Source organism: Triturus cristatus, chromosome 1_1 (assembly GCF_964204655.1).
Source record: "Triturus cristatus chromosome 1_1, aTriCri1.1, whole genome shotgun sequence".
In the NCBI taxonomy this organism is placed as follows: Eukaryota; Metazoa; Chordata; class Amphibia; order Caudata; family Salamandridae; genus Triturus; species Triturus cristatus.
In genome coordinates this window covers 8,331,038-8,356,046 of record NC_140579.1, presented here as the reverse complement: position 1 = coordinate 8,356,046, position 25,009 = coordinate 8,331,038, and the positions used below count along the sequence as shown (strand labels likewise).

The 25,009-nt window shown below is 50.7% G+C and overlaps 1 protein-coding gene across 2 annotated transcripts in view; it reads right to left on the bottom strand.

The window, feature by feature from the left end:
- LOC146869098 (E3 ubiquitin-protein ligase TRIM39-like) overlaps positions 1 to 25,009 on the bottom strand; it is a 185,878-nt gene that overhangs the window by 76,784 nt on the left and 84,085 nt on the right. For both annotated transcript variants that reach the window (XM_085603632.1, XM_085603794.1), the window contains one exon: positions 15,781 to 16,011. In XM_085603632.1, coding sequence (XP_085459758.1) covers positions 15,781 to 16,011 — 231 coding nt within the window. The remainder of the gene's footprint in view (positions 1 to 15,780; positions 16,012 to 25,009) is intronic.

Sequence of the window (25,009 nt, the reverse complement as noted above, 5' to 3'; positions counted from 1 at the left end):
GCGCCGACTTGGAATCGCAGGAACTTCCTGTGCTTCCGTGCTATGGGCACATGGAAGTACGCATCCTGTAGATCTATGGCACAGAGCCAGTCTCCCCGTTGCAGCTGAGGGTAAATCTGGTGCAACGATGGCATGCGAAACTTCTCTCTGCGAATCCATTTGTTTGCCTGTCGCAAATCCAGAATGGGCCTGAACTCGTTCTTGTCCTTCTTGCGAACGAGGAAGAACCGAGAGTACAGACCTCTTCCCCTTTGAGACAGAGGTACCTCTTCTACCGCCTTTTTTCTCAACAAGATGTCTGACTCCGCCTGGAGCTCTCTCTGCTGGAATCGAGAGCTGACCGGCGGAATGCTGGAGGCGGGCTGATAAACCGAAGACTGTATCCATTGCAAACAATATTCAGCACCCACTTGTCCTGAGTAATTTTTCTCCACTCTGCCGGAAAAAATTGAATGCTTCCCCCCACTGGAGTAGGTAACGGTTGAGGGGGAAGTAGCCGCTCAGGGCCGAGACCCGGCCGGGCCCTTGGTAGTGGTAGTAGCCTGCTGGCCTCCTCTACCCCTCTGGCACTTCTGGAAGGGCTTGCGGAACTGCTGCTGTTGTTGCTGCTGCTGTCCCGAACCCTGCCCACGCCCTCTGCCCGAAGACCCGAACCACCTCTTGAACGGGCGCTTCTTCTTCTCGGCCTTCTCCAACCCGACGGCCGTCAGGGTTTCCGCCTCCGCCTTCATGCGGGCCATCTCATCATCCGCATGTTTCCCGAACAGGGTTTCCCCCGAGAAGGGCAGGTTGGCCACTCTCTGCTGCGCCTCTGGCTTGAGGGACGTCAGGCGCAGCCACGAATGCCGCCTCTGGTGGACGCCATGACAGTAGGCGTGGGCGGCCAACAAGGATACATTCGCCGCTGCGCCGATCACCTGATTAGAAACCAGCATGCCTTCGCGCACTGTCTCCAAGAAGTCCTCCTTCTTGTCCCGGGGCAGCAGGTCCGCATACTGCTGCAGGGACTCCCACAGGGCCCGGTTTTAACGGCCCAACAAAGCCCCTGCACTCGCCGCCTTCATGGTGGTGGCGGCGATCCCACACACCTTCCTGCCCGTAGAATCCAGCCAGCGGCTTTCCTTCCCTGCGGGACCGTCGATGAAGGGGCGGTCGCATGTTGTTTCCTCGCCGCCGTCACGATGACCGAATCCGGCTTCGGGTCCACCCTCAAAAAGGTAGGGTCCGACTCCGGGGCCCTATACTTTTTCATGAGCCTGGAGGGGGCGGACTTCGTCACCGCGGGAGTGAGGAACAGCTCCAACGCGGGTTCCACCAGTCCTGGTACAAGAGGCAGTAGAGGGCGAGACAGATGTTTCTTATGAAGTGTCTCGAATATCACGGACGTCGTGGGTGTTGGAACCGTCACCGTGATACCCAACTTTGCTGCCCCTCTCAACAGCACCTCTTGGAAAGAGACCAAATCGTCCACCGGAGACACCCTAGTCCCCGGCGAGTCCGACAGCGTCGGGGAAAAGTCTCTGGTCGAGGAGCGCGTGTGCGACCTGGACCTGTGCCTCCTACGGCGTCGTCCTGAGTCCGACGATGACCGTCCATGGCTCCGTGATCTTCTCCTCCTGAGAGAGCGGGAGCGCGACCTCTTCGGCTTCGGTCTGCCCGCCGGTCTAGCCGGTCCCGGCGACCGCGGGCGTCGTGGCTTCGGAGTCCCCTGCGGCGGAGTCGGGTACCTCGGAAGGGAAACCGACCGCGGGGGAACCGCCTGCGGCCCCACTGGAGTGCGTGGCAACGACCGAGGTGGGGGCGGCGGAGGCAGTGTCCGCGGCTGTGGAGGCGGTGGTGGCAGAGGTGGTGGAGGTGGAGGCGGTGGTGTTGGCGGTGGTGGTGGAGGCGGAGTCGGAGGAGGAGGGAGAGGAGGCGGTGACGTAGGCATCCGAGGAGGCGTATACACCACAGAGTACACCGATCCCGGTGACTCTCTCTTCCTCGACGTCGACCTTCGCCTCGACGTCGACCTTCGCCTCGACGTCGACCTTTGCCTCGACGGCGATCTTCGCCTCGACGGCGATCTTCGCCTCGACGGAGATCTTTGCCTTGATGGCGATCTTTGCCTCGACGGCGATCTTCGCCTCGACGGCGACCTGTGCCTCGACGGCGATCTGCGCCTCGACGGCGATCTCCTTGACCTCGAGCGTCTCGACGTCGATCTCCTCTTCGACGGCGACGTCGACCGTCTCCTCTTCATCGACGGCGAACGGCGATCTCCCCTCGACGGCGAGCGCCGACGCCGGGTCCGATCTCGACGCCGACTGCTGGACGGCGCCGTAGACGACGCCGATGTAGTCGACGGCGGCCTATTCAGGTCCCTCGACGCCGATCGTTGACGCCGCTTCTCCCCAGAGCCCTGGGGAGACGGCGAACAGATGGTGGTCATCCTCCTCGACGTCGCCGTCGACGCCCTCGACGTCGACGGGGAGTGGGAGCGCTTACTGGTCTTCCTGCCCCTGGGGAGCCCCCCAGAGGCCTTAGTATGGGCCAAATCAGCCCCTCCAGACCCACCTGGTGCCTTCAGCCTTCTCTCCTCCAGAACTTGAAGCCTGATTTTCATTCTGTCCCTCAGGGTCCTGGCTGAGAACGAGTGGCAGATATCACAGTCTTCAGGCACGTGGGACTGGGGAAGGCAACCTATACACACCTCGTGTGGATCAGTTTTAGCCTTCTTTCTACCACATTCCGAGCACTTGTCGAACAAGCCAGGCATGTTGACAGTACCAGCTACTAAGCACTTGAAAAAGTGACAAAAATTGACAAAATCTCCAATAAACCCTTGAAAAGGGGAGAGCTCAATGCTCCAGGGTCCTGCTAGCAGGAGCCGGAAAAAAGAACTGAAAGTAAATGGGACCTGCTGGGCATTCTGGGATACTGGGGAAAGTTCAGGAAATCTGGAAAGTTTTCTTAAAGGCACAGTATCCTGTTCTAAGCCACATAATGGCAGCCTATGGGGCTTGTCTGTCCACTCCTTCCTCTCTATCATTCCAGAGGCTTTTGCTGGTAGAGGCAGGGTTTTTTCCTATGGGGAGAAAAACTAGACAGGCAGTGCTGTTTGTGGATGTTGGTGGAATTCTAGTTGAAGTACTGGACAGTGTAGCCTGTGGGTATAGGCTGCATTATCTGTCTTTAAATTAAATTCTCTCTTAAAGGTGTATGCAGGTCTGCATGATTGTCACCTTTTAGAGATTATTTTTTATTGCTCCGGGCTCCACGCACATGGGCGGGACTATTCACTAGATTATGACTATACACAGAGATCCCCTACTACAGAACTGATGATACAGCAATTACAAGTTGGAATTATTAAGACAAAACATAGTCATTAAATCTTACAGGCAACCTTCTAGGACGTGTATCCGAAACAATGGGTGAGGACGATGCATGCCCCGTACTATCATGAGGTGCCTCATCAACCAATTATCCATCCATAGATTCAACAGCTTCCGCTTGAGAACCAAACAAAGCCAACTTAGATGAACAATCATGCAACCAAGTTGTCCAATCAGATTGTTCAAACTGTTGCTTGGATAATTTCAATAAAGAGGAAACCTGTGAATCAGTAAGTCGGACAAGTGATCTCTTATTCCACCACCCTTTATAACCAAGGAGTGCTGTCCCTTTGTTCACATTAGTAACCTGCACTGGAGAAGAGAATTTAGACAAACCTTTTGCTACTCTTTTTGGGTTTTTGATAAGAACCCAATCATCAATTTTTAAATCAACATCATTAAAACTTTTCTTTTGATCATGCATCATTTTCATATAAGATTGTTTTTCTACAACTCGTGATGCCAGACTTATATCTTGGGGCATATTCTTAACTTGTCTATCCTGCAACCAATTAGGGCACAGCATAGTGTGAACATTTCTACCTCTCAACAGGGAAAATGGCGGAATACCTGTTGTACAATGTGGTGAAATGTTGTATGACCACAACTTTTCCTCAACAAACTCCTGAACATTTTTACCTGACGACAGAGCTACTTGAATAGCATCTTTGACCACTCTGTTAGCCCTTTCAACTAACCCATTAGATGATGGTGAGTATAAAGCAACCTTAAAGTGAGTGACATCCTTTTCCGCTAAAAATTCCGAATATTTCTGGGAAACGAAGTGTATAGCATTGTCACTAACAATAATGGAAGGTGAACCTTCAATAGCAAATACCCTTCTCAAAAACTTAATGGCATTATTAGAACTAGGTGAGTCACAAAACATATGATAGATCCATTTGGAGTGATAATCAATCAACAAAATCAAAAACCTTAAATCAGGAGATAAATGATCATAAGGGCCTGAAAAATCAACAGCAACCTTTTCCCAAGGTTTATTTGGAAATGGGACAGGATGTAGTGGTGTTTTCATCACCTTCCACTTTTTGTCTGATAAAAGACATTCTGAACATGAGTCAATATAAAACTTGACCTGTGACTCTAACGATGGCCACCAATAATACAATTTGATGAGTTGGGAGGTTTTTGAAATCCCCAAATGACCCTGATGTGCAAATTTAATAATATCCTCCCTTAAACTTGATGGGGGAATAAAGGATTCATGTCTCATGACCATCCCATTTACCAAAGAAAGTTCAGAAGCAACCATGGAAAAGGCTTTTAATTCATTCGATAGCTTTCTATTTTCTGGCCAACCCTTTACGATATATTGCATGACCAGTTTAAGCGTATCATCCTTACTATAAGCTTCCAACCAAATTTGTTCAGTAATGTTAGGACATTCTTTGATTGCATCAAGTGTAGCAACAACACACTCCGTGTCCTCAACAATATCCAAATTAGGAGCTTCACGAACTGCCATGCGTGAAAGGCAATCAGCCCTGAAATTTCTTCCACCAGAAATATGTTTGATAGTAAAATGAAATTCCTGCAATTTTGACAATAACCTAACCAACCTGGCCGAAGTTCTCCCAAAACCATCACCATCAAGTAAATGTGTAAGAGGTTTATGATCAGTGAATAGTTCAAACTCACGTCCTCAAATGTAATTCCTGAACTTCTCTATTGCCCAGACACAAGCAAGTGCTTCGCGTTCAATTGTACTATAATGGGTCTCTGCGGGTTTGAGCATTCTAGATGAAAAAGCTATGGTGTGTTCCTTTCCTGCAACCCACTGGCCAAGAACTGCACCCAAACCCGTGAGACTGGCATACACCATAATGAAACATTTAGAATCATCTTGGAAAGCATGAAGTGCAGGGGCTTCGCCAATACGTTTTTTCGCTAGATCAAATGAAGAAGAAACCTCACTGGACCAAACAAACTTTGCGCCTTTGCGCAATAGGGCGCGTAATGGCTCCACAGTCTGAGCATAACCTTTAACAAAACGGGCATAATACTCTGCCAAGCCCAAGAATGATCTAAGAGCTTCTTTATCTTTGGGAGGAACAGCATGACTTATGGCCTCAACAAGCAAAAACTTTGGGTTAATACCTTGGGAAGACAACGTGTGGCCCAAGTAGTCTAACTCTTGTTTTCCAAATTGACACTTGTCAGGTCTGACAGGCATGCAAGCATCATTCAATTTGGTTAAAACACAAGTAAGATTTTTTACATGTGTTTCCCAGTCATTGGCAAAAACAAGAATATCATCTTGAAAGGCTTGGACCCCAGGAACATCCTGAAAAATATTATCCATAATGTTTTAAAAAACACTGGCTGCAGATGCCAGGCCAAAAGGAAGCCTAAGATATTTATAGACACCAAAGGGTGTGACAAAAGTGGTAAAATCTTGGGAATTACTTGTTAAACAAATTTGATGATAGGCTGAACGAAGATCAATTAATGAATAAAAAAAAATCGCACCCCCTAAACTAGCAAGAAGATCATGAATTCTTGGGAGAGGGTGACAATCAACTAAGATGTTTTTATTCAAAGTGCGCAAGTCCGCACATAGCCTAACCTCACCTGATTTTTTTCGAACAATAACGATGGGAGAAACCCATTCTGATGAGTTGAAGGTGCAATGACCCCATCATCACACAATTTTTCAAGTGTGGACTTAAGTTCATCCCTGGCACTAAGTGGTAATGTGCGAACCTTATGTACAAAGGGTTGAGCATTGGGTTTTAATTTTATCTGATGTTGGAAACCTTTGACAGTGCCAAGTCTGTCAGAAAATAAGTTAGGAAATAGATCTAGAATCTTTTTGACATCATGTGAATGATCTGTGACATCAATACAATCTAATGTGTTCAGTTCATTTTCTGTCCATCCGGCTGGTGAATAACCTTGAGGAGGATCACCACGCATGATAGGATTATCGCCACCAGGAACAAGGTACAGACCCATTCTAGCAAGATCCTGCCAACCAACTATATTGCGTCCCCTAACTGCAACATAAACTTTAGTGTATATTGATCTTTCAAGACACTCCAATCTTGAGATAAAGTATCCTAACATCTCTATGTCAAATTCCCCAAACGCTTTTGGATTGATGTCTGTTTTGGACAAGGTAATGGAATTCTGCCACTTCTCAAAAAACATTACATCAGATAAGATCGTTATTGGAGATCCAGAATCTGCCATAATCGGAATTTCAATCTTACCAAATAGTGCAACACCTATGGGGCCTTTGACATAATGAGGATTAAAAATTGAATTGCATTCAATTGAAACAATCATATCATGAAATTGTTTTGTACAATCCTCAAGAGATTCTGCAACTTCTATGCTATTGACTCTGGTAGGTCTCTTGACAGATTTGCAAACACTTTGAAAATGCCCAATTTTTTGGCATAAAACACATCTTTTGCCTGACGCAGGACACATGGGATGATTACCAAGATGTGATCGAGAACCACATCTGAAACATATTGTGTTAACTCTTTTAAAAGGTTGCTTATAAGTTCTGTGAGCATTAACGGCATTGACAGAATACGCAGGGTCATTTGAAGTCGACTTGAAGGAGCTGTGTGACGAGGAGAGCCATAGAGAGGACACCGAGAACCCACTAGACCACTCGGCGAGCCCACCCTTAACCACTGACTATGGGAATGTTTACCTCTCCCCTCTGTCTCTCCAGCATACGAACTCTTGGAAGCCTGAGCCTTGTACCCGGAACCAGGTAGAACAAAGCGGACAGTGTTTCTTTAATTGGGCCGACGTATCAGCCGGCTCCGCCCCCCCCATGACGGAGACAGCAGGAGGAGTTCAAATGCCGGAACTGCAGAGACAGAGGGCGGTACGATCCCTGAGGAGGAAGAAGGAACGACGAGGAAACACCCGGACGAGAGACCAGAATACGAGAGGAGCGAAGGAAGAAGCTACGGAGCGCAGGCCCCAACTGATCCAGCGCCAGGAGGCCAACGACCCTGTGACCCGCCCCACCACGTTTCTGGAGAAGCGTGGCACCAGCAGGTACGCGCTCGAATCTCTGCTTGGGGCTTTAAAAAGAGGCACTAATAAGTTTAGGAACCGCACCTCACCGAACCCTTTCCCTCACTTACGTCACCTAGCTACTCTGTAAATAGCACTGTGTGACTCCTCACTCCCTTGCCCTCGTACTTGTGTGATGTGAACACTGTACTGACCTTAGTATCCCTTATCTTTTGCTTTCGGTCCTCTGTCGGAGATCGGCCGGAAGGAGCAGACTCCCGGTGGGAACAGCACCCTGGAGCACCCCTGGCGACGAACACCCACCCGGAGAGGACGAACACCTACAGAACTTGCAACCGAGTTACCCTTGCCCTACTATCGCCCTGTCAGACACGTAAAGAAGGTTGTCCAACCAATAAAACAAGAGTACCATCACGATTTGGCCTTTGTGTTTCCCTCACACCCGCAACAAGTGGTGGAGAATGCGGGCAACATAGAGAGTCCCATCTGTACCGCAAAGATGGATGAACTATTGCAACACATCGTCAAAGGACAGGAACAGCTAGGGTGGGTGGTGGAGCAGCATCTTGCGTCCGCGCAAGCTGATCGAGAGACTTTTAAATCCACTATTTCCGCCCAACTGGAGGGGCTACAGGCCCAGATCGGGGTACACCCCACAGCCCCAGTTCCTGCGCTTCGGACCCCCCTTCCTGGCCCTACCGGAATATCACTCCAGAAGTACGTGGCGGGGGAAGACCCGGATTCCTTTCTATTTAACTTCGAGAGGGCCGCCTTGGCATGTGGTTGGCCCCTGGAGAAGTGGCCGTTCTTTCTGGCTCCCCTGCTGTCGGGTGAGGCTCAGGCAGCATACCAAGTAGCCAACGCTACCGGTCAAGCCCCCTATGCCGACATAAAAACAGTCATCTTAGACCACCTGGGTTTAGACTAAGAAGCCTACCGGGTGAAGTTTCGCAAAGAGAGGGGTGCTGCTGGGGATAACCCAAAAACTCTGTTCTTTAAGCTTAAAATGGCTGCCGACAAATGGCTTGTCCCCGCCACTAGTACCAAGGACGAAATAATGGACAAGATCTATCTTGAACAATACCTCGAGGCATTACCCTTGAACACCCAAAGATGGCTTAGGCAGCACCCATGACTGACCACCGCGCAAGCCATCGAACTGGCCTCATCCTATGCCCGGGCGCAGCCTCGGACCCTGCCCTGGGAGGCAGACAAAACCACCAGACCAGGCGAGAGAAAACCCCGTCCCCAGACAGCACCGTATCCTCCCCGACCGCTGAAACCGGAAATTCCTTCATTCAAAGGCCCGCAATGCTTTGAGTGCGGGACGTGGGGACATATTGCCCGGCTATGTCCCCACAAAAGGCCGCCAGATGAACCCATGGAGGTCGGCTACGTCCCTAAATCGGTTTTGTACACTGCCGAACTAGGGAGTGCCTACCATGTAAGTGTCCGGGTAAACGGTAGAACCATCCAAGCCCTCCTCGACTCGGGGTGTAAACAGTCCGTGATACAAGGGGAGTGGGTGGATCCCAAACAAGTGATTCCTGGGAAAATCGTATATATCAAATGTGTCCATGGGGACGTACGACCCTACCTGATGGCTGTAGTCGGCCTGGAGATCCCGGGGGCCCCCAAACATCTGGTTAGGGTAGGAATGTTAGACACTCTGTCAGAAGAACTCATAATAGGGACCGATAACCCCGAATTTCTGGAGCTATTCTCACGCTACCTAAAGCTCCGGACTCCGGGTAAGGGAACAAAGAGGGAAGAGAGACAGACACTTCCTGCATATATAACCCCAGAACCGTGGGTAGACGATAGGAACTTGAAGTTCGCCCAGTCTAACGATTCCACCCTGTACAACGCCTGGGAACAGGCCCACCACACACAGGATGACCCTAACCCCAGATTTCCTCGCTTTCTAATACAACGAGGCCTGTTGTACAGACAGGGAACCCAGTAAGACCCTTTACAACTCTTGGTACCTGTAGCCTTTCGGGAACAAATAATGTTTTATTCACACTCCCATTTACTGGCGGGACACATAGGCAGCGAAAAAACCACTCAGAACGTGTTGAGACACTTTTACTGGCCCGGCATATATAAGGACATCAAACAACATTGCACGTCCTGCGACTTGTGCCAAAAGAAAAACCTCCGTCGACCACCTGCAGTCCCTCTACAACCTCTCCCCATCATAGGGACCCCTTTTGAGAGAGTAGGCCTAGACCTAATAGGGCCATTGCCCAAGACAAGAAAAGGAAACCAATATGCCCTCGTTGTTGTGGACTATGCCACCAGATTCCCCGAAGCCTTCCCCCTGAGAGTACCTACCTCCCGAGCCATTGCTGATAAAATCATAGAGCTGTTCTCCCGAGTTGGGTTTCCGAAGGAAATCCTAACGGACCAAGGTACCCCTTTCGTTTCCCGGCTAATGAAAGAAGTGTGTCGCTTGGTAGATCTCCGTCATATCAGAACATCGGTGTATCACCCACAAACCGACGGACTCGTGGAGCGATACAACGGAACCCTAAAGAACACCCTCAAAAAAATGCTAGCCGTCAGTGGGAAGGAGTGGGACCTAATGTTACCGTTGGCTCTCTACGTCATACGAGGACAAACACAGAGCAGCCTTGGCTGCTCCTCGTTCGAGATGCTGTACTGCCGGCAACCGCGAACCCTGCTGGAAATGACCAAGGAAGCCTGGGAAAGCGACACAGGAGAAGAGCAAAGTATCCTCGAGTACACCCAGACGTTAAAAAACAAATTGGGAAAACTGAGAGCGTTGGCCTATGCCTCTTTGGAACAGAGCCAGAAAAGACAACAACTCTGTTACGACAAGGGAAAGAAATGGAGAACCCTGAAAGTCGACGAGTGGGCCTTAGTCCTGCTGCCCTCTCTTACCCGAAGGTTCCAAACAGAGTGGGCAGGACCTTACAGAGTCGTCGCAACGATCGGAAAGACCAGCTACAAGTTACAGATATCCCCGGGAAAGACACAGGTGTACCACATCAACCTTTTAAAAAAATGGATAGGTAAACTCCCAGAGAACGCCCACTTAACCGTACCCACTTGGGGACCGACTACCTCCACATTAAACGACCTAGTGATCAATGACGAGCTTCGACAATACGAAAGCGAGAGTCTGCGGGCGACCCTAGTGCCGTTCTCTCCTTTGTTCTCCGACATTCCGGGGCGAACAACAATGATAGAACATAGGATCGATACTCCCGCCGGGGCAGTTGTAAAGAAAAGGCCATACAGGATACCTGCCGCCAAACGACCAGACGTTCAGAGGGAGGTCCAGGAAATGCTCCGGCTCGACATAATCCGGCCATCAAGAAGCGAGTGGTCCTCTCCCATCATCATGGTCCCGAAGCCTGATGGAAGTACGAGGTTCTGCATGGACTTCCGCGCTTTGAACCAAATATCATCATTCGATGCTTATCTGATTCCCAGGATCGACGAATTAATCGAAAAGCTTGGAGAGGCCAAATATATAACTACCCTGGACCTGACCAAAGGCTATTGGCAGGTCCCCTTACGAGACGAAGACCGGAAGAAAACGGCGTTTGCTACGCCTGATGGATTGTTTGAATTCAACGTGTTGCCTTTTGGACTTCATGGCGCTCCAGCGACTTTCCAACGGCTGATGAATGAGGTATTAAGAGAACATCAACACTTTACATCGGCGTATTTAGATGACATCATCATCTTCAGCCCCTGTTGGGAGAGCCACCTCACGCACTTGTCCCTGGTCCTGAAAGCCCTGAGAGGAGCCGGTTTACGTATCAATGCAAAAAAATCAAGAATAGGCTACCATAAAGTAAAGTACCTGGGGTACCTCTTAGGGCATGGGGTGATAGAGCCACAGATAGAAAAGGTGCGAGCCATCTCCGAGACCCCGTTTCCTGCCACTAAAAAGGACATGAGAGCCTTCTTGGGCCTCATAGGGTATTATAGGAGGTTTATTCCCTCCTTCTCAGAGATCGCAGCTCCCTTAACGGACACGTTAAAGAGAGACTCTCGACCCCAAATCTTTCACCACCCCTCACCAGCCATGTGGAACGCCTTCCACACCTTGAAAAGGGTAATCACAACCAACCCGGTATTGGCCTCCCCCGATTACTCTAGACCATTTATCCTCCACACTGATGCTTCGGACCATGGGGTGGGGGCGGTGTTGTCCCAGGTATCAGCAGACGGGATAGAACACCCTATCCTCTACATAAGTAGAAAACTATTCCCTAGGGAGGTGAAGTATCCCACAATTGAGAAGGAATGCCTAGCAATTAAGTGGGCCGTGGACAAGCTACGGTATTATCTAGAGGGCCACCCCTTCACCCTTTTTACCGACCATGCTCCACTACAGTGGATGAGCCGTAACAAGTCTCTTAATCCCCGGGTATTGCGGTGGTTTTTGACTCTCCAACCATTTGCCTTTACTGTGCAACACAGAAAAGGGGTAGACAATGGCAGCGCAGACTTTCTCTCCCGATTCCCTCTCCCCGAGCGGGAGAATCCAGGGGGGGTGGTGTGTGACGAGGAGAGCCATAGAGAGGACACCGAGAACCCACTAGACACTCGGCGAGCCCACCCTTAACCACTGACTATGGGAATGTTTACCTCTCCCCTCTGTCTCTCCAGCATACGAACTCTTGGAAGCCTGAGCCTTGTACCCGGAACCAGGTAGAACAAAGCGGACAGTGTTTCTTTAATTGGGCCGACGTATCAGCCGGCTCCGCCCCCCCCTATGACGGAGACAGTAGGAGGAGTTCAAATGCCGGAACTGCAGAGACGGAGGGCGGTACGATCCCCGAGGAGGAAGAAGGAACAACGAGGAAACACCCGGACGAGAGACCAGAATACGAGAGGAGCGAAGGAAGAAGCTACGGAGCGCAGGCCCCAACCGATCCAGCGCCAGGAGGCCAACGACCCTGTGACCCGCCCCGCCACGTTTCTGGAGAAGCGTGGCACCAGCAGGTACGCGCTCGAATCTCTGCTTGGGGCTTCAAAAAGAGGCACTAATAAGTTTAGGAACCGCACCTCACCGAACCCTTTCCCTCACTTACGTCACCTAGCTACTCTGTAAATAGCACTGTGTGACTCCTCACTCCCTTGCCCTCGTACTTGTGTGACGTGAACACTGTACTGACCTTAGTATCCCTTATCTTTTGCTTTCGGTCCTCTGTCGGAGATCGGCCGGAAGGAGCAGACTCCCGGTGGGAACAGCACCCTGGAGCACCCCTGGCGACGAACACCCCCCGGAGAGGACGAACTCCTACAGAACTTGCAACCGAGTTACCCTTGCCCTACTATCGCCCTGTCAGACACGTAAAGAAGGTTGTCCAACCAATAAAACAAGAGTACCATCACGATTTGGCCTTTGTGTTTCCCTCACACCCGCAACAAGCTGATAGATTGATCTTGTTGCAGGACTTTTGAAGTAACGATAGACCTTTCAATACTCTTGGCAATATCAATTGTATCTTGTAACAAAGGCTTTCTACAGCTGAGAAGCCGTTCTTGTATTTTTCTTGAAAAACAAGCTAAAACGAACTGATCCCGTATGTAAATTTCTGGATCTGCCTCAAACTCGCAAGTGGATGCAAGAACACGTAATGCAGCAATGTATTCATCCACTGTTTCATCCTCACGCTGTTTTCTCCTGTGAAAATTATGTCTTTCAAGCATAATGTTTGGTTCTTGGTCGTAATGTCTTGCCAAGCGAGCTAATGCTTCTTTATAAGAATTCCAATGTTGCTCATCCCCAGCTTCACCAGGTGGTGTGGGGAATGTTGGTAAATTCTCAAATACGTGTTGCGCTGCCAAACCCAGACAACCATAAAGGATTGCAACTTTGCGACCATGAGAAAATTTAACAGCGTCTATAGCGACAATATGATTTTCGAATGCTTTAACCCACTGACGCCATGGGATTTCTGGTTTTCCAGGTTGTTGTAAAAAAGGAGGCGGTTGCGCAAATTGTTGAGCAGAGGCCATGACAGAAAATGAATTATCAATAAATTATATTTAAATTATGGACGAGGCAAACATTTAAATAAAATGACTTATTTTGCTATGTTAAATAACACAATTTTAAATTACAAATAAGCAACTAAGGTAAACAAGTTACTACTATATCTATTTTGCATTAATATTATGCATTGAGATTATAGCATTTCCCTGAAAAATTTAACAACATAGCTCTGAACTGCGTTTAAAAGTGCTTATGAAAGGTGTGCCTGTCACCGTGAGAAGTGCAGGCTGAATTGTGTTTAAAAGAGAGTGTGCCTGTCACTGTGAGATGAAAGTGAAGGTTGGATCCTATCTTGGATCTGAAGAACAGCGTTGTATTGCCTTTGAATTAAGGTAATTTAAATTGCCTCAGAGCTTGACTGCTTCCGTGTAAAACCCAACAAGCGTCGATCTTCTTGCGTAAAGCTTGCTGGCGTTGCTATGATACGCGTGTGTGAAGCGTAATGGCCAAAGAGCGTCAGGATATGCTTTTCCTCGTTGCTAGGGAACACCGCGTTGTAACCGCGATGTCCCAATCACGAAGAAATTGCCCAGAATGCCCCCGGCCTCAAATGCGGAAGACAGGAAGCAGCTTCCCACGATGAATTTTCAAGCTGGCAGCAAGAGCGTGTGAGCGGAGTGGGGCGGAACACCAAGAAACAGCGTTGCCTCCAAATCTTTTGAATATTGCTGGTGGGTGCCGGGTGCCAGATGCGTGAATTCGTCCTTCTTCCTGTCGCCAATGTAATAAAGATGGTACGCAGGTAAACTTTTGTTCGTATAGTTTAATGGAGTATCAACGGCACCCACAGCCAAGCGCTCCCGCTGCGTACCAGGATCTCCACCAACTGATTGACGTTGGTCGAATCCTGGCACGCATCGTTCGCAGCCAGACCGTAGAACTATAATCAAACACATACAAGCTCTCGCGCCTTCAGCGCGAGAGCATTTAACATATGCAGCACACTACAGGTGGCTCAGCGAATACTCAAGAAAAACACCCAGGAGCGACTATGGACTTTGTCAGGAGACTGGGGAGTAAACCATTACGAGCACTATTGAAGGTCTATAACAAGAAATGTGTCCCGATGGCAACGTATGGCGGTGAGGTATGGGGCTATACGGAGGCCGGTGATCTGCAAGGGGCTCAAAATAAATATCTGTGTAAAACTTTAGCTGTACCCCCCAGCACCCCTTCTTTTATGGTGCACGAGGAACTAGGGCAGGGTTCCATTTCTGACCATATAGCAGTGGCCCCCTAATATGGTTGTTAAAAATATGGTCTAGCCCCACTCCTTCTTTGAACCAATTCATTTTAGAAGATTGTATGAGGCGAGATGGAGCTGGTGACGTTCCCTGGCTAGGTTGCATCTCTCAGCAGCTAGCGAAAATAGGGCGCCCTGAGCTCTTTACACATCCCAGACAAATGCAACCTGGAGAGCTGAAAGATATTAAAAGACAATTTCTAAACAGGAGGATGGTGGAAAGGGAAAATAGCGAACTTAATAAACCCACGATAAGACAACATATAATATTAAGTCATGGGACCCTCGAACAACCCTTTTGGTCTCATATTAAAAACTTTTACCATCGTTTTCAGATTTAGGTTGAATGACATCCACTGGTGTCTGACGGTCCCCATGGGTTCTTCTAAGCCAGGGGCCCCAAAGCCCTGCTCTTGTGATGACTTCTCGGACCAAGATCTTTTACATTTTATGTTTTATTGTGGTTTTTATAAATATCCCCGGATAAAATATATACTACCACTTTTAAAACATTGTCATTTTGCACAAGTGAGACCAGCTTTGATGCATCTGCCAACGTTTACTCACCTTTGATATGTTGTGGGGTTGCGAGTTTTTTAGCAGGAGCCTTACGGCGAAGGAAAACTTTTGATCATGCACTGAACCGGGATTAGAAATGTCATGTTCTAGTGGGCATTGTTTTTGATTACGTGTTCGTACTGTGTAAAATGTACTTTATCTAGGTCTATGACAGTGCAGCAGTCCTATCTTGATAAGTCAAACATATATTAGGGCTTAGAACCCTATACTTAGCAATTGTATATGAAATATTGGACCTACCCTTTTATTATGTATTACATAGTTTTTATCCCTTTTACTCTTGGTGCGTGTAAATGTGCTTTGATAGTCAAAAATTGCCAAATAAAGTTTTATTTGACTTGACACTGGGTTTACTTCTAACCAACACATTACTTTGTGTATGTTTTGTGGTGGGTTCAGAGAGTTGTGGCAGCATGCATCGCTCCCACTAGATCCGGCTTACAATGTTGGCACTTTCTTGCACTAATGAAGGTTTGCTGATCTTCATGGTCTCTAGATTTATAACCTTTTCTTACCTTCAATAACTCCACATCCTGCTGCTGACACTTCAATTCGATCTCGGTAATCCAGCTTCTGAGGACAAATTGCTGTTCTTCTAATTTTGTTACTGTCTCCTTGATGCTCCGCAGACTTTTCTTCTCTTCTTCCTCCAGGTTGCTGAGGTGACTGCATTTTTCCTGCTCCAAAAACTGCTGGAGCTTCTCAAACTCATTAGTGATTTGCTCTCTCTGGCTCTTGAACTTGGCCTGCAACATAAAAAAAAAATCATACGTTTACAATGCTCCCACCTCAGAAAGATGCACTAGGCGTATCAAGTGAGTCTGGGGCTGACATAGGTTTTCTTGTCATTCACTGGGTGATTGAGGCCCATCATATATGTCATAGGAGAGACAGGGGTGTCCGGTAGGACAGCAGAAGGCATAGAAGTCGTTTGTTCCTGACATGGACATTCCCTGTACTACTATTTGATGTCTTTGTGAGACAGAGGCAGAGCTGTGTTGTCAGAGAGAATGGAAGGACTGTATGTCAAGCTTCAATCGCAAGCTTTACGGGTAAGTTGTAATTGTGCCACAGCACTGACCCTTTGTCTTGAGCTGCACTGTGGCAACACAGGGATCAGATGCGGATCTTAGGGTGCGGTACGTTGTCTAGTTGGTGAAGAGTTTGAGATCATGGGAGATGCTGCAGCTTTGTAGCCAATAAAGACCTTTAGCTTCAGCATCTGTTGACTGGAATACGGAAGACAGATGTGGTGCCGGGGCGGGAGACAGCAGATGCCTTTGCAGAGAAGGGCACTCCTTGTGCACCCTCCAATGGCATGCTGTGGGAGCCCCAAGAGCAATGGAGGAGAGACTTAACGGGACACTGCTTGGAAGTGGAGGAGGAGATAATATTTGCAGTGACTGTAGTTTATGAAGGAAAGGTCTTATTCGATTGAAATCCCATGATTTGGCATCGAGCTAGAGCTGGGTCTGAAAGTCTGGAGAGAGATTTCCTACCCACAGAATGTATGAAGCAAAGGCAGTCTGGTCCAGCCAACAAGAGTATGAATAATGGAAAAGGAAAGAGTCCTTTTAGGGAGCGGTAAATTTGGCGTTCATCAACATACATGATGCTCAGCAGTACTGCTCTTGATACACACTTTACAGTACACGTTAAATGCAATACACACTGACTCGAGAATGCAATCGGTTTCCTACAAACCTCACAGCCTATGTATTTGCACAAAGCCATGCCTGGCAAAACCTCAGATCAAATAGTAAACAACATATTTCTAACCACTTGGGCTACAAAATGAATCCCCTAAACATCCATCTACAAATCTATGTAATAGGAGGAGCCTAGCGCGCAACCAAGATGGCCGCGTAGGTGCGAGGCTCCCGAGGACCTCCGCGACCTCCTGAATTAATCCTGGAGATATCCTGTCCTTGTTGAGGGGACTGTGTCGGTGAACCCGAGCTGAGGCGCCACCCGTTTTTTGGGCTCGAATCGGACCCCGAACACCGGTGGGAGCATCGATTGAAGGTTGCGGCCTTCTCCTCGCCGGCCCCCCGGATTGGAGTAGTGGGGCGATCCGGGGACGAAGTGAATAACAGCGGCGAGCGGGGCTGGGCGACTCGCGTACCCCGCACTTTCACTTTCGCTTTTGCACCCTCCTTGCCTCAGGCGGGGTCGGGCTGCGGAGCGGGGTGCGGTGGTGTTGCCTTGTCCAGGTGCCCGGCTGACCCGCCGGCGGCCCCCCTGACACCCGTGATTTGGTGTGGCGGCCCGTTTGGAGATCTTGGCACGACGGTGGAAGGGCCAGCATGTCCACCAAACAAGATGGCGACCGGACGAAGATGAAGACAACCCGCCGTGGCACGGCGCACCAGGCCAATAGTATGGATCGCTATACGCTCCAGAAGGGTTCTCCGGAGACATCGCGGTCATCCCTGGTGGGCCCGACGGAGGCGCCTGCCCAACCGGTGGACCTGACCCTCCGGGACGTCATGGGCGCCATCGCAGAGATGAAGGCCTCAGTGGACCAGCGTTTCGATACCCTGGCGCAAAAAATTGACTCGGTCCTGGTGGATGTGGGCCTTGTGAGGGCAGACTTGTCAAAAACGAACGACCGAGTTGACTCCCTGGCCCACACCACAACGAGCCTCACGACGGACGTGGTGGCCCTCCAGAGGGAGGTGCGCCGGCTTGGCCAGGCGAGCGCCCTGATGGACCGGCGACTGGAGGATTCCGAGGGTCGGGCCCGGAGGAACAATGTTCGCATTATTGGTGTGCCGGAGGGCCGAGAGGCGGAGGCGGCAGATCTCTTCGTGGAAGAATTGATCCTGACCCATCTCCAGCCCCGGGGGCTGAGTAAGCTTTTTGCGGTGGAGCGTGCCCACCGGGTCCCTGGGGGCCGCCCTAAGACCGGTGCCCCGCCGCGGCCTATTATTGCCCGGATTTTTAATTTCCGGGACAGAGACGCCATCCTCCAGACCTCCAGGCAACAGGGACCGGTCAGGCTGGACAACATGGATGTACACTTCTACCCAGACTTTACTCCGGCGGTCCAGAAGCAGCGGCAGAGCTTTGTTGGTATTAAACGTCGCCTAAGGGACCTAAACCTCAAGTACTCAATGCTCTTTCCGGCTAAGCTGAGGGTGGAGGTGGATGGCCGTACGCACTTCTTCGACCGGCCCGAGGCGGCTGGGGACTGGTTAGATACTTTGCCTGGAGATCGGGGTGGGGGGGGCGCGGCTGGCGGGGAGGGCCCGCCGGATCAGAATTGAGGGGTGACTGTATAGGCCTTGCTCTGGATATTGTTCCTTTACCATATATTGCTTTCGTATGTTCCCCTCCCATGGAGGTCGGGTGGGGTCTGCTGGGGGCTTCCCTCCTCCTCTGGGGGACTAGTTAGTACTTAGCTATGGGGCGACAGGCACACTGCACTTTGGGGGGGCTGTCTGGGCTCATGCAGGGGTGCAGGGAGGGGGGAGTTCTGTTGGGACCGGGGGGTGGGGGGGGTGTGTTGTTTGTTAACACCGCAAGGCAAACCCGCAACTGTTTTGTTGTTTTTAAGATGCTCGGTGGGGGGCGACCGATTGTTTTGACGTATGATGGGGGGTAGGGATTTGATTGTGTTGTCATGGAATGTTAACGGCCTGGGGGATAGGATTAAGCGTGGTGTGGTCCTGCAGTATTTAAAACGTATTTCACCAGATGTTGTCTTCCTGCAGGAGACACACCTTATAGGTAACACCTTTCATGCAATGAATCGGCGGGGATATCGTTTGGCGGCCCACTCCGGCTTCACTTCGGGCTCGCGGGGGGTGGGTATTATGGTCAAGAACTCGCTCCCGTTGGAGATTGACGAGGTGCGCCATGATGAGAGGGGACGTTACACTGTTCTTGTGGGACGAATGGAGGGTAGAGTGTTTATCTTTATATCAGTGTACGTCCCGCCTGGGTTACAAGCCACTACATTTGCGGACCTGGGGCGCCTCCTTCTGGACCTTCCGGGTGGCCTGTTGGTGGTTGGAGGGGACTTTAACGCGGTTGCCTCTGGGTCTATGGATCGCCATCCCCCTAGGGACCTCCCCCGGGCACAGGCGTGGCTGCCCGGCCTTTTAGACACGCTGGGCCTGGTGGATTGCTGGCGCTTAAAGCATCCCGTATTGCAACAGTACACCTTCCACTCGGGGGCCCATGGTAGCCTCTCGCGGCTTGATTACATCCTTGTCCCGGCGGCCCATGCAGGGAGGGTGGGGGTGGTGCGCCATTTGGCACGGGGTATCTCAGACCACTCCCCATTGTTGTTGCATTTCGATGTCTTCCCGAGGGGGGATGGCAGGGTGGCCCCGATCAATGCATGGTATTTGCGCGACCCCACCATTCGTGCCGACTTGATCAAATCCTTAAAGCGCTATTTCGATGAGAATGTGGGGTCGGTCCCGTCTGCCATCTCCCTGTGGGAGGCTTTCAAGGTGGTTCTTAGAGGGGAGGCCCTCTCCTTTATTTCCAATGCCCGGCGGCGCGAGCGGGAGGAGGTGACCCGGGTTGAGGCCGAGATTGCAGAACTGGAGGGTGACCTGGGGAGCGGGGTAACAGACGCTAAGTTGCATGTTTTGCACTTAAAGCAGGCGGCCTATCGGGCCCTCGTCACGGAGGCGGCCAGGGGCCTCAGTAGAGAGCAGCAGGGGCGATTGTATGATGTGGGTGACAAGGCTGGCAAATTGATTGCGTGGTTGGACAAGAGGGAAAGAGCGAGCCGCGTGGTGCCTTTGATTGAGAGCGTGGATGGTGTGTGCGTCACTGAGCCGGAAGCCATTGTCTCCTGCTTCGCGGATTATTTCCGCGAAGTCTACTCCCCGGTTTCTCCCTGCTCGGAGGAAGATTCCCATGCCTTGCTTCGGGACATCGCACTGCCCTCCCTTACGGTGGAGGACAGGGATTCGCTGGATGCCCCGCCCACCTCGGACGAAATTGCCTCGGCTATTCGCTCGGTTGCATCCGGCAAGGCCATGGGCCCCAATGGTATTCCCATTGAGCTATACAAGCTACGCCCGGATGTGTTGGCGCCCCACCTGCGCGCGATGTTCCTTGCGGCCCACTCGCAGGGCTCCCTCCCGCCGGACCAGCGTCTGGCTACAATTGTGGTGATCCATAAGGAGGGGAAGCCCCGTGAGCGGGTCACATCCTATAGGCCGATTTCGCTTCTGAACGCGGAGCCCAAAATCCTCGCCAAGGTGTTGGCCAACCGGTTGGTTGGCGTGGTGGGCGATTTGGTCCACCAAGACCAATCGGGCTTTATACCACATCGCAACACGGCGCTTAATCTGCGGCGCTTACACGGGGTGCTCGCACGTGTCCCGTTTGTGCGGGAGCCGGCCATCTTGGCGTCCTTGGACGCCACCATGGCGTTTGATACGCTCGAATGGCCATATATTTGGGCGATGCTGGCGAAGTTTGGGTTCGGCCCGGGTTTCGTCAGCTGGGTCAAATTGCTATATTCGGGCCCGTTGGCGCAGGTGGTGGTGAATGGGCGAGTATCTGCCCCATTTGCGCTGGGGCGGGGCACGCGACAGGGTTGTCCCCTGTCGCCTCTCCTGTTCGCCCTGGCCATGGAGCCCCTGGCGGAGTGGCTGCGGTGGCACCCTTCTATCCGTGGTCTCCGCTGGACCCCCGAGCATGAGGACCGCGTGTCCCTCTATGCTGACGATATCCTTTTGTATCTCGCCTCCCCGCGCAAGTCACTGATCGTCCTGGTTGATGTTTTGCGCTCCTTCGGTCGCAACTCAGGCCTGGTCATCAACTGGGCGAAATCCTGTGTCTATGTGCTCTCCGGGGAGGCCCCGGTCCTGCCACGGGACTGTCCGATCCAGATTGCCTCCCAGGGTTTCCGGTACCTGGGTATATATATCACTCTTGACCCGGAGGCCCGCTATGAGCGGAACTTGTTGCCCCCCCTCCAGCGTCTGAGGGAGGACGTGGTGCGCTGGCGGCGTTTGCCGCTCTCGCCGCTTGGCCGAGCGGCCTTATTTAAAATGATGTCCCTGCCGCGCTTCCTCTACGCCCTCCAGAATACCATGGACTTGGTCCCGGCACGCTACTTTCGCGAGGTGGGGGGCCTCCAGCGGCGCCTGTTCTGGGACGGGAGGCCGCGTATTGCTCTGGCTAAATTGACGCTCCCGTGGTACGATGGAGGGGTCGCCCTCCCGGACATCAAACGGTATTACTGGGCCTCCCAACTAGCTGCAATTAACCATGGCCTTTACGGGCCCGCCTTGAACCCGGCATTTGAGATGGACAGGACGCTTCTGCCCGGTGGCGATTATAATCGAGCGCTCTACTCTGGCGCGCCCGACTCCCGTTTGACGGGACCGACGCGTGTCATGGTGCGTGTCTGGCACGCGGCTAATGCAGCTATGGGGTGGAAGGACCGTTTGACCCGAGCGTCTCCGCTGTATGCATCTGAGAGGTTGGGCTCCCTGTGGACGTCGAAGGGCTTCGAGAAGTGGGACACGATCGGAATCAGCACGGTGGGAGATCTCTGGACGAGGGGGGGATTCAAAACTTTTGAGACGCTGCAGGCGGAGTTTCAGCTGCAGGGCAGTGAGTACTTTCGGTACCTACAGGTCCGCCATGCGCTGGGCTCCATCTTCCCGGATGTTGCATCCATTCCGGAGTCTTCCCCCCTGGAGGACAGAGTGCTAGATGGCCATGTCCCGGACAGCACGATCTCCCTCATATACAAAAAATTGATTAACGATAGATCGTGTCTGCTGACTAGTCTCCGCGAGGCTTGGGTTGCCGACGGGCTGGAGCTGGACGACGAGGATTGGATTTCCGCGGTGGCCTCTCCGAAAGAGGTGGCCATCCCGGCTCGCCTTCGTTTCGTCCAGCTCAAGATCCTTCACCGGGTCTATGTGACGGGGCCAAGGCTTTTACGTATGGGTTTTGCCGGTGATGGAATGTGTAAGCGTGGCTGTGGTGCGTTGGCGACTTTCATGCATATACTGTGGGAGTGCCCGAAGGTGGAGCGATTCTGGCGTGGTGTGCATGAGGTTCTACGAATGGTTACGCGTGTCGCGCTGCTGCCTGAAGCGAGGAGATGCTTGCTGAATGTCTGGGAACCAAATGACTACTCGGTCCCGCAGGCGCGGTGGGTGACTCTGGGATACATGATAGCCAAGCGTGATATTGCCCAATTGTGGGGATCCCAGAGGCCCCCTGCGGTGTCGGCCTGGAAAGAGCATATGGATTGGTGTATGTTTCGTGAAAAGGTGGTGTATGTGGCGAGGGGTAAGCCTGGGGCGTGGATGAAACTCTGGGGCCCCTGGAACGCCTACCGCGGGGGTATTTGTGAGCCGCCGCTGCTGCCAGCGGCCTCGCCGGCTCCGTCTCCCTAGATGGCGCCCCTCCCTTGGCCGCGGGCGCGCGGTCCCCCAGTCCCTGATCTACTCCCGTCCCCCTCTTCAGAATTTTGCTGCTGGTTTGGATCCCCCACTTATGGAGCACGTGTTGTCACTTTGGATCGAGGGTTGCCTTGCGGTTGTGGTTTGTTTATGTTGTTTTGCATTAAGAAAATGGAACCGTACTGTGGGCATGGAGCTGTGAGGCCTGCACCATTGATCACTCCTGTCTTCCTACTGTGCACCGCTGAGAAAATTTTTGCTGTATGTATGTAATATGCTTTTGATGCTCTAGCGGCCGGCCGGGTGGTTGTAGGCCCATACCTGTAACTTCTATAAACTGCAATAAACGGTTTCAAAAAAAAAAAAAAAAAAAAAAAAAAAAAATCTATGTAATAGACAAACCGGAGCACTTGCTACTTGAGGCAGGAATGAACAAATCTAATAGGTCATGCACTGTAAAAGAGGAATTTAATGTGTGCGAGGCCCTGATGGATCAACTATAATATCCACCCAAAGAACAGCAGGTCAAGGTGCTGTGCCCCAGACGTGTAAACTTATCTAGACTGTGTGAAGTTTCTCAGAAGCCTGAAGATGTAAGGCCTTAAGCGGCAAATGCCACTTGCAATTTTCTACTCAGAATGTAAAGAGGTGAATCCAGCAATTGTGAAGCCCCTCTGAGGCGTCCCTCGGTGGTACACCATGAAGAAATTACGGCTTCCCAGAATTTAGAAGCATTAACATTTTAATCAGAAATGTTTTACAAATCAGCAATAGTCATTTACCAATCAATGAGAAGGGCCTGTTTATTATATTTTAGAGTAAACTAGAGTTCCATCCCTTGTGTCATGCACAACCGGACTGAATTGCCGGTCTGGTTCCTTGAGTTGCAAGAGTTGTTTCTACTTGGCTACTGCAAAAGGGACAGACACACTGGTGCCAAGTGCGACAATATAAATCGTAATTCCAAAAAATACTCTTCACAGCTTGTTGTCCAAATGTAACTTCTTTAGACTTTTGATTCATTCAAGTAACCGTGAAATTTAAAGCCTTCCAACTGTATCGATTTGTATAAAAATGACAGTGGACTCTCACAGTGCATTAATCCCAATGCATTTCGGGCTGTTGCCCTTCTTCAGGGGAAATATATATTTCTCTGTAGATAAAGATCTAAGCATGTATTTTAAGCTTACTGAGGTAACATGCTCGGTGTCAAATCCAGTGTCCAAGTTGTTATCGGTGATTCAACAAATCTATAGACTGGTGCTGACGGAACCGTAAATGTATTATTCATGTCCGCTTCGAGGTGAAACTATGAGGTTATCACGTGCAACGTCTCCGTTAGTTCATCGACCTGTGTGAAAAAGTATGTGGACATCATCTGTACGTGCACTGTGAGTAAGATGCAATTAATTATAGAGCAGTCCAGAGTATGTAAGTATCGGTAGAACATAGCAAACACAAGGAGATGATGGACGGAGCACTGAAACTTTTCAGACACTCAACTCCAGTTTCAGATCTTGGTTGAATCCATCATCATTCTTTAGCTCACTTCGCCATCCCAGTTCAGACCAAACCATATGCAAATCAGTCATGACCCTGTTCCTTAAAGCCCCCCCAGGTGGGCCATATCCCGGGGGCATAAAAGATGGGGGCTCTTGGGGCCCCTCTCGGACCACTACCTCCCCTGGGCTGTAAACAGCGGGGGACCCGCTTTGGACCCTGCAGCCTAGCCCTTTAAATTAAAAAAATATTTAAAAAAGAAAGGCTAGGGGGAAGGGGTCCCTGGGGCCGAAATAATATAAAAAATAAACAAAAGGGGCTGGCTGTTATGTGAACAAGTTGTCCTTTGTCTTTGTTAAGGACAACTTGTTATTGTCCCTTGCTTCCGCCTTGGAGTACAAATGTATTCTTGTGCTCCCGCCCAGGAGCACAAATCTATTCTTTTGAAGTATGGCTCCGGTTCCGCGTCCATGGCCTGGGTGTTCTGCTCAAACAGTTTCTGTTGGAGCAGTGACACCGGGGACATCGGAAGAGCGGTCGTGGGCTCATTACTCTCATGCTTACTTAATGAAATAAACAAGTAATGTTCTACTCACTTGTGGCTGGAGATCTTATTTATTCTACTGCAACACAGGCCCTTGTGGATGGGGTCCCCGGGGCCCAAAATGGTCCAGGGAAAGGGTGCCACATGGCCCCTCTTCCCCAAAAATTGAACTAGAAAAGAAAAAAAAAGCCCCACCTCCTTTCTCCACCACTCGGCAAACGCTATTCCTGGTGCGCTCATGGTTGGGGGTGAAGTTCCCTTGGCTGCTGAGGGACCTTAGGGGCCAACCAGACCTCCAGTTACCTC